This window comes from Sander lucioperca, chromosome 13 (genome assembly GCF_008315115.2).
Source record: "Sander lucioperca isolate FBNREF2018 chromosome 13, SLUC_FBN_1.2, whole genome shotgun sequence".
NCBI classification, from domain to species: domain Eukaryota; kingdom Metazoa; phylum Chordata; class Actinopteri; order Perciformes; family Percidae; genus Sander; species Sander lucioperca.
In genome coordinates this window covers 15,978,051-15,992,418 of record NC_050185.1, presented here as the reverse complement: position 1 = coordinate 15,992,418, position 14,368 = coordinate 15,978,051, and the positions used below count along the sequence as shown (strand labels likewise).

The following is a 14,368-nucleotide window of genomic DNA, read 5'->3' as shown; positions in this document are numbered from 1 at the left end:
CCCTGTAACCTATTGTAAGTCAGAGCAGTTGAAAAGCAGCTCCGTATGATATTCTCCCTACTTTGAGAAACAAACTGTTAAGAATATGCCTCTGAGAAAAAATATGTTTTATCTTTGAGCACTTAATATTGATATTCATTTGCATGCTTCTGTAGGAATTCCAAATTAATTCTCTGCTCGTAGAATATTGAAGCTGGAGGTATTGAAATTGCAAATATCTTTTGTTGTGGACATAACGTATTTATGGATTTGTTTATGGCTGGGAGATTTGGTTTGCATAAAAATAACTATTTGAAATGACCATTAAATCAGGCTGCAGAGAACATTTGGTGTGACTTTAGATTGTACAGACTGTTGAGCTGCTGTTTGTATAACAAATTTGAATGTTGCACACCTCGTCTGGCTTACAGTGGACTTATACATCTGTTTTTGTGTATCCTTTCCATCTCTGACTTCTGCAAATGGGATAAAGACTCATTTACATTTTTAATAAGGCGCTAAGTGAGAAGGAGGGTAATTTTCCCATTAGTCTATATCCTTCGCGTTCCAGTTCCAGGATTGCTCCGGTGCTGCAGGAAAATTTATTTTTCGTTTCCTTCCGCTTTCTTTGTGTTGGACTTTTACATTCGGTGGATTTATGAGGACTATTGTTAACTGCTCCTCAGATCTCTAAGAAATTAAGACAGCTAGCTAGAATATCTGTCCAATCTGAGTTTTCTCTCGCACGACTATTTTGCAGTGGCTCTGTGCAGATTCTGATTGGTTTAAAGAAATGCCATTAAACCAGAGCATGTTTTCCTCCCATCCCTGGATGCTATGTGGAGTAGTCAGACCCTCCTTCAGCGCACTTGGAGAAGGACTATTTTCCCATAGACTTCTATAGAAACGGACTTATTTTTGCAACTGGGGGAGTCGCCCCCTGATGGAAATTAAATAGAATGCAGGTTTAAGGCTGTAGCTGGTTCTGTGATGTTGTTTTGCTTTGTTACATTTGTGGGGTGGGTTTTGAAAGGCGTTTTAACCATTTAACCAAAGGTGGTAGAATTTCTCAACCCACGCAGGAGCACAGAATCCATCAATTGAATATCTGTTGTCACAGAGAATGTCGCAGTGACAGTGTTTTTGTCTTTTGTCCTCCATGTGCAGGTGGTATTTTTGAGACCCGGGAGAGTGAGTTAGTGAGTATGGATGAGCTGGCGTTCAAGTTTGCTGTAAATAACATAAACCGCAACAAGACCCTGATTCCCAACACTACTCTCACCTACGACATTCAGAGGATCAACCTCTTTGATGGCTTTGAGGCTTCAAGGAGAGGTAGGAAATGGTTATAGGAGGTAGATATATTAAGCTTAAGGGTTTTCCTGTGATTAATGTAAGTGATGACAACATCACCTATTCTTTTGTGTATAGCAAGAGTATAGCTGGACAACTTAGAGGCTCTAGCTTTAAAGGGATTCTTTGGTTTAAGTTTTCTTTTTACTATTTTCTAATCTTATCCAGAGTGGGACAAATTATTTTTCGATGTCCCTGCATGCAGTTTACATGTACGTTGAAGCAATAAGATTACTATAACCTAGCTTAATTAGTGAATAGGGGATTGATAGTATATCTTAAAGGTAGGGTAATGCACCTGCAGTTCTCCAAACATGGATGTATTTATTTATTTATTATATATTTATTATAAGTTTCTAATTCCATGAACAAAATATGAAACCCTCAACTTTGGAAAATATGTATTTTTTTCTACATATGAGAGCGCCTAATGACTCACAGTAACATAAGGTTTATTGTAATACTTTGGGTAGAAAGAAAATATAGTTCAGTTCTCCGAAACCAAACAGTCCATTTAAAAAACATGCTATTTTTCAATGTTAACTTCTTCACTTGTTTCCACATCAAGTGAACTTGGTTTGCAATGGACTTTGTTTGAGAAACAACCTGTAACAACAACCATGTGACTTTGTGTTGTTTTTTACCACCAGTGTGTGACCAGCTAGCTCTCGGGGTGGTCGCGGTGTTTGGCCCTTCTCACAGCTCCTCGGTCAGTGCTGTTCAGTCCATCTGCAACGCTCTAGAGGTCCCTCACATTCAGACCCGCTGGAAACACCCGTCAGTGGACAACAAAGACACTTTCTTCATCAACCTATATCCAGAGTACACCGCCATTGCCAGGGCCATCCTGGACGTGGTCACTTTCTTCAAATGGCGGAAGTTGACGGTGGTCTATGAGGACAGCACGGGTAGGGCTTATTGCCATCACTTTCAAAACTGATTCACAGATATACTTCAAGAAGTCATTAGATTCTGCCATGCATGGAAAGGGACATAATGGAAGGTAAACCCATCTGATTTAGTCTGCCTTTTATGTGGAAATATAAGCGAATTTGCAGAAGCAAAGTAGTATCCGCAGGATAGAGGGGTGATATAAATTTGACAAAAGGATTTTGGAAAAAACACTCTTTTTCTGAATATCTATAATAATAAATAAATAAGATAATTGCTAATGATTGTATTTTCCATCGCATTACTGCATATCAACTATAACATTGTGTGACATTTGAAGTAAAGAATTATGATTGGGAGAAGAGGTCAAAAGTGCTGGCTTGTGTTTTCTGGACCTTACAATCCATTCATATGTCAAGGTTATAATTACTCACAAAATGCAATTCCACTGTCAACCACGGCCACCTTCCTGGTCCTGGCTAGTGAACCCAATCTGTGACAGGGCACGAGTGCCACATATCAAACAGCTGCCAGTACTCCTGCCCTCTGTCTTCACACAGAGAGCCAAACCATAACACTGTTGGCCTCAAATCCAGCGGTGTCCCATATAGAGTGCCTGCTCAGGACGTAGAAAATATGAAATGTCTCTGGTAAAATGTCATAGTTTATAGATTTTCTTTCTTACCTTTTATTTTCAATCAGAAATGCATTTTCCTGAAATGTCACACAGACACACACCTGCATAATTATACACTTTGTTTACACACACAGCCAAGATATAGGAATGCGGAGTATGTGTACAGACTATTGCCTTTGATGGGTTTAAAAACAAAGTAGAAGAATCTGAGAAGAAGATGCAAGAAGTTAAGCAGGACATTGGGCAACTGGGTGATGCACTGAATAGGGATCACACCCCTCAGTTAAAGGATAGGGGTCCAAGTTCCCATGACAACAAGCATGTGCTGTGCTGAAGTGTCCTTGACCCTGACCTACAATTGTTTAAGAGGGGATAAATGAAACGTCTACTTTGGTATTTTTTTGTAGGTCTGATGCGGATGCAGGAGTTGATCAAGGCTCCGGCAAAGTTCAACCTGAAGATCAAGATCCGCCAGCTGACCCCAGGTAACCAAGATGCCCGCCCACTGCTTAAGGAACTGAAGAAAGACAAGGAATTTTTTATACTCTTTGACTGCTCCTATCGCATGGCTTCGGAGCTACTCAAACAGGTTTGTACAGGGATTGATCTAGTGTCTTTACATTATTTTGTTCTACAGATTTTACAACACATGTAGGCTATGTCCTTTGGGAGAAACACCTTGTTACCTTGTTTACTGAGGCTTATATTTGAATGATAGCCATTAAAGCAGGGATCTGCAACAGGGGGTCTGGGACCCCTAGGGGGTCCTAAGAGTCAATGCAGGGGGGCCTCGAAATTATTGTAAATTTTTTAACATTTTTTCAAAAATTTAAAAAGTCTTAACATAAATCCAACATATTATTAGCAAATGTAAATCCCCACTGCTTACTGGCCTATAGGCAATGTAGTCACTAAGGCTATCCACAGATACAGTTAATCCTAAGGATTCAATGTGCCACATGTATGTTTAACATTAAAACATGATTTATAAAATTATGCCAACAATTAGTAGGCTATTTTAATAGCTTAGTATTCTATGCAAAAAGGTAATTATAAAGGCTTTAGGCCGCCCTAAACGTTATTGTAGGCCCAGTTTATTATGCAACTTCATTTTATACAATATATGTATTAGGGGGTCCCTGCTATAGCTCTCTTTCAGTTAAGGGGTCCCTGGCTTAAAAAACGTTGAAGACCCCTGCATTAAAGGATATGATAATGAAAAGGATGAAATGGCACTTCCCTTATAATAGTCAGAATTTTAAATGGTCCACAATAATTTCCCATCACATGAAATATGTTCCTATTTAGCTAATTTAACACAGATAGTGAAGTGGGGTAGCTGATGATTTGTGGCTATCCTTGCATCAGTTCCAACACACCTGATGGACTGAACGGTGAACAGTCTTATGTCCATTTCTTTGTTGTTTTTATCTATATTGCCAATCATTGACGATTTCAAAGGTCCAAACTTTAATTAACCTTTTTTATTATGCTGCACATTGTTTCATTTATAACTAAGGTGAAGTGAAATTCATGAATATTTTTGTTCTTTGTCTAGTAAGTAAACCCAAACATATAAATGTATAACATATTTGATGCACCACGCAAAAGAGAAATGACCAGCCAAATTATTTTGTTATTGAAGATGTGACACTGTAGCTGTAGCACTGGAGAACTCATCATATTTGAAATAAGCAATGTGGCCTGGTATTTTGTTTTTATTACTTTATTTCTTCTTCTCATTTTGCAGCTTTCATCAATGGGAATGATGACTGAGTACTACCATTTCTTCTTCACGACTTTGGTGAGTTAAAAAACTGTACGAATAAAGTCGTTTTATGGGAGATACCAGACAGAGTAAAACCAAGCTCATCGCCTGTGTGCTCATTTGTCCCTTGCAGGATCTGTTTGCCTTGGACTTGGAGCCGTACCGCTACAGCGGAGTCAACATGACAGGCTTCAGACTGCTGAACGTAGATGACCCGTGGGTAGCCTCCACAATGGACAAATGGGCCATGGAAAGGCTGCAGGGTCCCAAACAAGAGAGTGGCCTGATGGACGGAATCATGACTGTGAGCCCCGTACTGTTATTTTACATTACAGAGCACTAACAATACAAACACCTGCTTTGCTGAAAGCCAATGATACACATTTGCATGCTGTGTGCACTTTGCATACAATAAACTGCAAACACCTTCTGACCTGTAACTCTTTGCAGGAGCAGTATTTCAGCATGATAAAAATGTTAAACCTGTACTCCTCAGTTGTATTGTATTTCATCATTACATCTATATTATAATGGCTCAATTTGCCTGGAGTACGTTTTATCTTCAAGACATGTTCTCTCGGTTCCTTACTTTAATTTTACAGCTGATGGTTAGTTGTGTACTACACATGGGCTTTTGATTGCAGTGTGAGAAAAAAACATCTTCCTCTGACTGCCTCCTCCGCAGACAGACGCAGCCTTGATGTATGATGCAGTGTTCATGGTTGCCGTTGCCTCGCAGCGGGCCACTCAGATGACCGTCAGCTCCCTGCAGTGTCACCGCCACAAACCCTGGCGCTTCGGACCTCGCTTCATGAACCTCTTCAAAGAGGTCGGTGTCAGATAAGGCCTTGGATCACAGAGAACTAAAAACCCTGTTACATCAGCAGCATGAGTTAAGATACCTCTGTTGCTTTTAGCTTGACCACCATGCATTTGTAATGATGAGTTTCAGCGTGTTTTTAAAAGGGCTTCTTGAGCACAAGATCCTTCAGATTCCCCACGTAATACCTCTGTTGCAAGCATGGAACTCGCCAAAACTGGATGTCAGATAATTTCCTGTGATACGTTACTTTTTAGGTCCCTTCTGACAGGCCATGCATTGCTTCTAAAAGTACTCAACATATAAATATACGGTATTTATGTACTTATAAGTTGAAAGCATGTGGTTTGCCCCGACTGTCAGACTGGATGCCTACAGACAGATATGAGGCCTTTGATGCATGAGTGTTTTGATCTCTTAAGTCTTAAATCCAGCAGAGGACTGTTCCCTGCCATGGAGAGGGAACATTCTCATTCAATCCCCTCACTCATAGTTTCCTCTTTATGCCCTCTATCCTCCTTTTCCCACTCTCCTTCTCTTTTTCTTTGCATCTTAATGTCTCTCTTCCCATCAGCTTGTTTTCGTTTTGTTCGCCACTGCCCATCCTTTGAAGCATTTGTCCTTGTGTGGTATTCATCACTAGATAAGAGCCTTTTTGATTTCGAGAACCAGAAAATTTTCTCACACAGAACTTAATTAAAAAACATTTCTGACAAGAGAGTGCAGAATGGGGACAGCTTTCATTTCAGTGGCTGAAATTAAATCCTGGGCACTATAACTTGCATGTTTTCTCTCCCCTCTAGCTATCTCAGAGCACAATAGTCAAGTGTGTTTCCGTGGACAAAATGAACTGAATACAATTTTAATGCACATCATTTCATGACAGAAAACACAAAAAAAAGTTAATTCTGGATATTAAATTATGTGAATAAACTGCAGAATACAATACAATACCTTACCTCCCCTCCTGGGAGTCTACTGCAGAGCACCAATAAGGACTCCGACGCCATTTGAGACTTCCACTTCTCTCTCCCTCTGCGTCTCTTCTCTTTAGGCACAGTGGAATGGACTGACAGGGCACATTGTTCTTAATAAGACAGATGGCCTGAGGAGAGACTTTGATTTGGACATCATCAGCCTCAAAGAGGACGGCACTGCCAGGGTGAGCACAGGGGCCTAAAACAGCCAATTACACCACTCTCATGCTGCTTCCACCTTGCTGATTCATTCCATTAAGGCATGTGTGTATGAAAGAGAGAGAGAGAGAGCGGTGCTGTAGAGATTTTGTTTCCCATAATCCACCCACACATTTATTTTTTAGTTTGAATGTGTCCGGTCATGAATATTAATGCTGCAACAACTGATTATTTCTTCCCACACTGTCTGTGCTTCATGTTGCCCTCTTCACATTTTCAAAAGGGTATTGTGGAGGGCGGAAGTCGCCTCACGAAAAGGTGGATCAAGGTTTGTACCAGTGCCACGTTTGGTTCAAGCCTTTGTTGTTCGCCCCCCTTCTTACCTCTTTTTTCTCACTCTGTATGCCACGCACCTCCCTGCTCCTTGCCTTGTCAACCCGGTTTCTCTATACTGATTTTGTGTACAGCAATGCCATGTACTTGACATTTCAGTTTTCCCCATGTTTGGGTCAAGGCATTGCTCTGACACTTGCAAAACTTTATCTATCTACCTTTATGTTTAAGTAGACATAACAGTACCTCCATAAGAAGTAAGAAGTCCTGTAATTTCACTTTTAGGGGAATTTATCCTACCGATCCTTCACTTTTGCAGAGACATGTCATTCCACTACTTATAGTGTGCTTCACTATTAGACTGCCTTCATACTTTCATGGAAATCATACACACTAGCAGTACTTAATTGCAGCCAAGAGGGATCCAGTTGGCAGAGGAGACTTCCTGCAAGAGGAGCAGATTGAGACCAGTGCACAAGTTGAATGCTCACCCCAATGCAATTGTTAAAGATCGTGTATGAAATCAACCTTGTTTTTATCAAATTATTCTTTCGATGCCAAATTAAGTTAGCTTTGTTCCTAATCTCTTCATTTAGTCTCACAAAATATGCTGTTAATACTAAAGTGCAGATTAAATATTCTTTACTTTACTACCTCTACTTATTAGCTTGAAACCAAGTTTTTGATGAGTAAAAGAAAATGTATATATATATATATATATATATATATATATATCCCTCAAACTCATAGTTTACTATCAGAAGTTCTTCCTCTCAGTCTGTCTCAGTTGTCAGACAGACAGGTATGGAGGCAGCTGCTGTCAAGGTGCAGAAGCAGTGATTTATACTTTAATTTTAATTTAATTCAGTACCTTTAGCCCTCAAAGCCTCCCCTCAGAGGAAATACCACAACATGGTAAGCACATCCCATAACACGCTTGACTTTATGTACATGAAAAATGAATTATCAGTCCGTTGCAGTCGTCTTAGTTCTTGGGCACTGGAGTGTTAAATACAATATGAAGAGGATGATAGGACTAAACAAAGTGAGAGTCTCCCAGGAAATAAAATATTTTCTTTTAAAGTTGTTGACGTTCTGGAAATAAGTTGTTGTTTTTTTCCCCCTCTCAGCTTTCTTGGCCTGGCTTAGTATGTCTGCTGCTCTGTGGTTTTCCAGTCTGATTTGGTTCTGGATGGAGATGAGCTTTAGGATTCATAGATAACATTTTTCTCCCAGCGTATGAGAGAGAAAGTTTCTGTCAGTTTTTATTGCACACTTTGTTGTTGGGAGCTGCTCTGGTACGCATGATACATTTGTGAGGCTACACAGTAAATCCTTGATTTAGAGGTTTAAATGATGATGACTGTATGCCGTGCAGTTGTCCTAGGCTATATTTTAGCATTGATTTCATTGGCTTGGTCAGATTACTTCATTACTTAAACTGACTAATTGTGTAGTTGATATTTCACAGAGGACAATGTTTTCCAAAATAACATACAACATAAGATAGATTATGTGAAACCTCACAATCTGAGACGAAAATACCTTCCACACTTCCCCAAAAATATTGTTCTCACTCAGCCCATTTATCTTTAAGATTAAGGACAATACAATTAAATTAAATCCAACCCTATTGTGTTCCTCAACTGCAGTGTCCAGAGATAAGAAGAGTTATGGACTCCGCGCAGAGTGGACCCTTGCGAAAGTGCCACGCTGTAGATATAGAGTGCTTTTAGCAAGGTTGTACGTGAGCACATTTTCTGTCTGTCTGACTGGGTGAACAGAATCAAATAAAACGTAATGGGGAGTGAAAAGCATTTTATCTGTTCCAACAGGTAATCCCACATAACCCTTTCTGCAAAATAAATTGTGAAAAATAAGACTGTTCCTTCTATAGTGCTCAGTTTAATAAGATGTACTGATTCATTCACTACTACTCATCCTCTTACGCAGTGAATGTCATTGTTTCTGACTAAAAATACCATACCAACGCATTACTTTTTGTTCACAGACTTAATTTTAAGGTCGAAAGCTTCACTTCTATTAACAATAAAGCTTGATAATTTAATGCACTTAACTTTATTACATCAATGTCAGCAGCCTGCTTGACCTTTGATCAGCTCTTAACCAGTGAGGGGATTTGGAAGGGTCAAAACCCAGATGCCAGATGCCAGTTTCTAATCTGATAACTGTCTGGATTATACCGCCTGGTACGATGAACTGGACACAAGTTACTGTGACCGTATGGAGGGCAGACACCATGTCTTCCTCTATCCCCTCCCGTCTGATCCTGCCCTTCTTCATTCATACTGTCCTTGCTGGTGTGATATCCAAATCCTCACCATCATATTTAAATAGGGCTTCAACTAGTCTATATTCACCATGCTGAAAATGAGCCAGGAGTGTCAGGTCTTTTAACCTCTACTTTCAATTTTTTCTGTTTGATTCAGAAAAATTCTTAACATGCAGTGTATCTGAGCAGTTACTAGTTTCCTGTTAAGACTTAGAGACTAAATCGGGCTTTGTATTATTGGTGTCGGCCTATAATAAGAATAATCAATCAGCTGTTTTCCTTTAATACAGCAACGAGTGTCAGTGATCATTAATTATCCAAATACAGCCTAGGGAAGTCAATATCTATACACTTGTCTTCCTTAGTACCTTTTCTGATCAAAGAAAAAAATGCCTTTTCCATTTGCTTTTTCAGATTGCTGTGTGGAACTCATACAGGGGTATGAACCTGACGGAGAAGTCCAGCCGAGACAAGAATAACAATGTGACAGACTCTCTGGCTAACAGGACTCTTATTGTCACCACAATACTGGTGAGGAGGAAGGTTAAACAGAGGACAGCATAGGGAGAAGGAGGGGAGTGCATATGGGATGTGTAGAGCGCAGATAGGGGGACAACAAAGGAAAATACAATGAGAAGGGAAAGGGAAGAGAGGGGTGTGAAGGAGAGGAAAATTGAACTGGATAGTTTGAATTTGTATTGTTATTAGTTATGTTCACAGGCCATACTTGTACACAGAGAAAATGTATCCTAGAAGAAAATATATTTAAGTAGGTTCTTAGTCTTCAAAGTCATAGAATATTCAGACCCATTTATTTAAACACAACTGGATTTGCTGTTTGGACATTTTGCCACTCATCTACGGATTATAAACTCTGAGACGTGATGAAGTAGTGAACCCCGAATTCAGTTCCCTTTAACATTTAGCATAGAAATGATTGAATCTGAATTAGGAAATGCTTGAAAACAGTGAAATAGAGCGTTTTCTTTTGCTGTACAGGAAAATCCATATGTGATGCAGAAAAAGTCCGACAAGGAGCTGATTGGAAATGATCGTTTCGAGGGTTACTGTCTGGACCTTTTGAAAGAGCTCTCCAACATCTTGGGTTTCACGTATGAAGTCAGATTGGTGGCTGATGGGAAATACGGAGCCCAGAATGACAAGGGAGAGTGGAACGGGATGGTGCGGGAGCTGATAGACCACGTGAGTTAACAGCAGTCAGACTGCAGGAGTTTCTGTTCACAGGGATATTAGTTAGCCGGGAGGTATTTTGGAAGCGACATTTGGGCATAACCCTGGTTTTTCTTCATGAAGGTGGCCACCATGATAACCTATTCTCAGTGGTAGAAAAAGTATTTAGATACATAAGTAGAAGTACCAGTACCACAATGGAAAAATCTTGCATTTAAAATCCTACTTAAGTAAAATTTCAGAGGTATTATTAGCAAAATGTACTTAAAGTATCAAAAGTAAAAATACTCACTCTGCAGATAAATGTCCCATGTAACTGATCTTTAAAAAAAACTATGACATTAGTAGATTAATGCATGTTTATTTTATGTTTATGTTGTTTTGTAATTTACTGTTTTAAATACTTTATAAAGCTAGTTTAGTCTAGTGGTTCCCAACCTGGGGGTCCGGCCCCTCTAAGGCGTCCGGTATACTCACCGTACCCGACCTGTCGTGCGCCAATGTGACATCATGGGAGTGCTGTAACTATTTATACTCATGCGTGGTAGTCGCGACACTAGTTGCAGTCTTCTCCTGAACAGAGGTGGTGCTAATGAGGAAAGGCTACCGACTTTGCTATTTCTACAGACTAGAAGAAGAATTGACGTTAGTGTTTCGATTTGATTCGATGACCTACTTAGTCGGATCAATCTTCTACTCAGTCTTTCATTCACCATAAAATAGAAACTTGCAGTCACTCTGAGAGTCCTGGCATCCGGTTGCCCTCAAACTCGTCCATGCTTCCTGTTTCCGCTTTGTCGTGCGCCGCTGAAAAAAATAAGAATGCTGCACGACCTCTGGTCCCGCACTTAAAATCCTGGCGCTAGAGAGATCTATGTCATTTTGACGTCACACTGGAGCGCGCCAGGTCGGGTGCGGCGACTGTAAAAGGGCCTTTAAGGGCCATCAAATAAATCTGAGAGGTTGTGAGATGATTATGGGGTAATTTCTGTCAAACAAATATGCATTTCCTTTTTGGACTAATGTCTAACTAGCTTTTTTCGTGAAATATTTGATAGATAAATCTCTCTCTCTTTGGTGCAACTGCTAACAACTCATATACATCTGGACTCTTGGCTTGTAGAGGTCACAAGCCAAAAAGGTTGGGGACCACTGGTTTAACAATGTATTGTATTTTATAAGCTTATTATATGTTTTTATAATGTAAAATCTTAATCCGAAAAGTATGCAGTAACTCTAGCTGTCAATAAAATGTAGTGGAGCAGAAGTATAAAGTAGCATAAAATGGAAATACTCAAGTAAAGTACAAGTACCCCAGACCTTGCGTAAATGTACTTAGTTACTTTTCTTCATGACTAAGGTGAAGTTTGGATTGCTGTATCAAAAATGAATTAAAGGTCCACCGCTTCATGAATCCGCTCTGCACCTATAGGGTCGTAATGTGTAAATCATAATTAAGTTCACAGATGGTAACAAAGCCTGTTCAATAGAAGGTTCAGTATTGTATAATCAATAGACTTAGCCTCTGGCTATATAAACAGGTTGACCATGGTCATAAATTATGAATACATTTTACACTTACATATAAATAACACTGGAATTTTTTCACATGACGTTTGACACTAATTGGTTTAATGAAGCCTGTTGCACTCATACTCTATCACCAAGAAAGGGAGAACAAAGGAAGATATAAATCTCCATTAAACCCTTATAGCTTTATAATACTTTTGTAGCATTACATTGTTTTGTATTATTAATTTATTCAATATAAGAGATTTTTGTTGGGAAGAATACAAAACTTTAATAAGGTTTATATGTTGTTGGGATATTAATACACAGACATTTGTATGACTAGAAACAAATACCGGAAGAAGCCATATGTAACTTTGAGTAGAACTCGTTCTCCCTGTAATATCTTACTTTGTCTTCTGGCTTTTCAAGGTTGCAGACCTTGCTGTGGCCCCCTTGACCATCACATACGTTCGAGAGAAAGTCATCGACTTCTCCAAGCCCTTCATGACCTTAGGTATCAGCATCCTCTACCGAAAACCTAATGGCACCAATCCGGGCGTGTTCTCCTTCCTTAATCCCCTATCTCCGGACATCTGGATGTACGTGCTGCTAGCCTGCACAGGAGTTAGCTGTGTGCTCTTTGTGATTGCCAGGTAAGAGGGTGGATAGATGCTTGGGATAATAAGATGATGTATGATGGGATAGAAAAATGTGTTGCTGAATGTATACTGTCGGATATATAGGCTAGATGGGGACTGCTTACTGAGCTGTCCAGAGCCAGGGTCAGCTTTACCACAAGCTCTTTTGTTAATCATTTTAAAGTACAACGGACAAGAAAACTGCGAGATGGTGCCAGCACTGAGCATTGAGTCATGGCTCTTGTATCAAATTCACACGACGAGAATCACAAATAGTCTGGAATAATTAGCATGTCTGTACTTCAGGAAATTTCTAATCTTCCATTGCTATTCTAAAATAACCAAACGTGATTTAGCTGCCTGTCAACTGCCTGATTGGCTTTCATTGTGCAAAGTAATTGCGAGCTCGCACATCAGCTCCCTCTCAGGTAGTGTGTAAAACCCCCTTCCAGCGGGTTGTACCTAGCAATCCTAACTGAGATATATTTTTGTAAAAATCAAAATGCAAATCAATGTGGACTATGTAGATTGTGATGTAGATAAACTGGAAAGTGAAGTGAAGTGTGTTGTCAGTGTGCCCCCCCCATGCAGACTAGCATTACATAGAGGAGGTTTTTCGTGTTTAGATTTTCCATCTTTCCTTCTAATATTGGAATTTCCTTTCATCTCTTTTTCTCTCTGTTCTTTTATTGTCTTGCAGGTTTACTCCATACGAGTGGTACAACCCACATCCATGTAACCCGTCCTCGACTCTAATACAGAACAATTTCACTTTACTCAACAGTTTCTGGTTTGGTGTCGGAGCTCTCATGCGGCAAGGTATTTTGGGTCAAAGTTAAAGCAATCATTATCAATATGTTTTATACTAACAATGGATTGTTTACCTGTATGTGAAAGGGGTTGCTCCAAAAAGTTCTCCAACATTGTTTGTCCATGCCCTCTACAGTAGAAGCGTTTTCTGATTGTCACTTGAACATAAACATTTTGGGACATTTGCTGAAACGACTGATGCTGCTGTTCTTCTTGGGAGGACAGTCTCGGTTGCTCCTAGTGACGATCATGTAACTTTATAGCGTGTTTTAGCTCATTTTGGTATTCAGGCCCACAACTTCACTATTTTTATTTATTGGTTCACTCTCACCGCTCTCACCAGTGTTGGTTTTGGTTGCAGTAGGCAGCTGTTTTTAACTAAAAATCTTTGACATAACCCACTGTGCGCTACCTTACCCAGCAACAAACAGCAGACAGACTAAGTCATTGACTAGCTGGTGACATAGTGGAGCATTTAGCAGCTAACATAACAGGTATTTCCCTCAGGAGTTAAAGTAGAGACCATATATGAGCTAAAGGAGATTAAATATTGGACTTAAATTTGTCAGATGGTCAGAAACACTAACAAAATCAATTATTGCAGGTTTAGAGGCTTACTAATAGCAGAGAGTGCAACTACAATACTGTAGAGCTGTCTAGAGAACTCCCTGTACAGCAGTAAAGACTGTACTGACAGTGTAAACGCTGCTCTAAGCTGTTTAATTCAAAACATCAATATCTGCCTCCTATTTTCTGTGAATGCCCTTTCCACGTAGCCTGGATCCATTCCCCATTAATTGCAACCATACCCTGTAATAACAATCATGTTGCACTTCATTGGGACTTGACCTCCCTCCAGGCAGGAGATTTGGGCAGGATAAGTCCGACATGCCTGATTGGATGGCCAACAAACCTACTGACAACACCAGTCCACAACATAATAGTGATGCAGATACAAATGTAGGATTATGCTGACAGCAAGCTACATTTGTCAAATGTATCAGTTC

General features: G+C 39.8%; 1 protein-coding gene across 6 annotated transcripts in view; it reads left to right on the top strand.

Moving 5' to 3' along the window:
- Positions 1-14,368, top strand: part of grik1a (glutamate receptor, ionotropic, kainate 1a) — a 29,913-nt gene that overhangs the window by 6,535 nt on the left and 9,010 nt on the right. For 4 of the 6 annotated variants that reach the window (XR_004894959.1, XM_035991129.1, XM_031280615.2 and 1 more), the window contains 12 exons: positions 1,147-1,314; positions 1,983-2,240; positions 3,268-3,449; positions 4,611-4,664; positions 4,762-4,932; positions 5,314-5,457; positions 6,503-6,610; positions 6,868-6,912; positions 9,625-9,741; positions 10,210-10,413; positions 12,343-12,566; positions 13,252-13,370. Coding sequence is in view for 5 of the 6 variants with exons in the window: in XM_035991129.1 (XP_035847022.1) it covers positions 1,147-1,314; positions 1,983-2,240; positions 3,268-3,449; positions 4,611-4,664; positions 4,762-4,932; positions 5,314-5,457; positions 6,503-6,610; positions 6,868-6,912; positions 9,625-9,741; positions 10,210-10,413; positions 12,343-12,566; positions 13,252-13,370 (1,794 nt within the window). In the remaining variant the exon portion in view is untranslated. The remainder of the gene's footprint in view (positions 1-1,146; positions 1,315-1,982; positions 2,241-3,267; positions 3,450-4,610; positions 4,665-4,761; positions 4,933-5,313; positions 5,458-6,502; positions 6,611-6,867; positions 6,913-9,624; positions 9,742-10,209; positions 10,414-12,342; positions 12,567-13,251; positions 13,371-14,368) is intronic. The other 2 variants (XM_035991128.1, XM_035991130.1) reach the window with 1 other exon arrangement.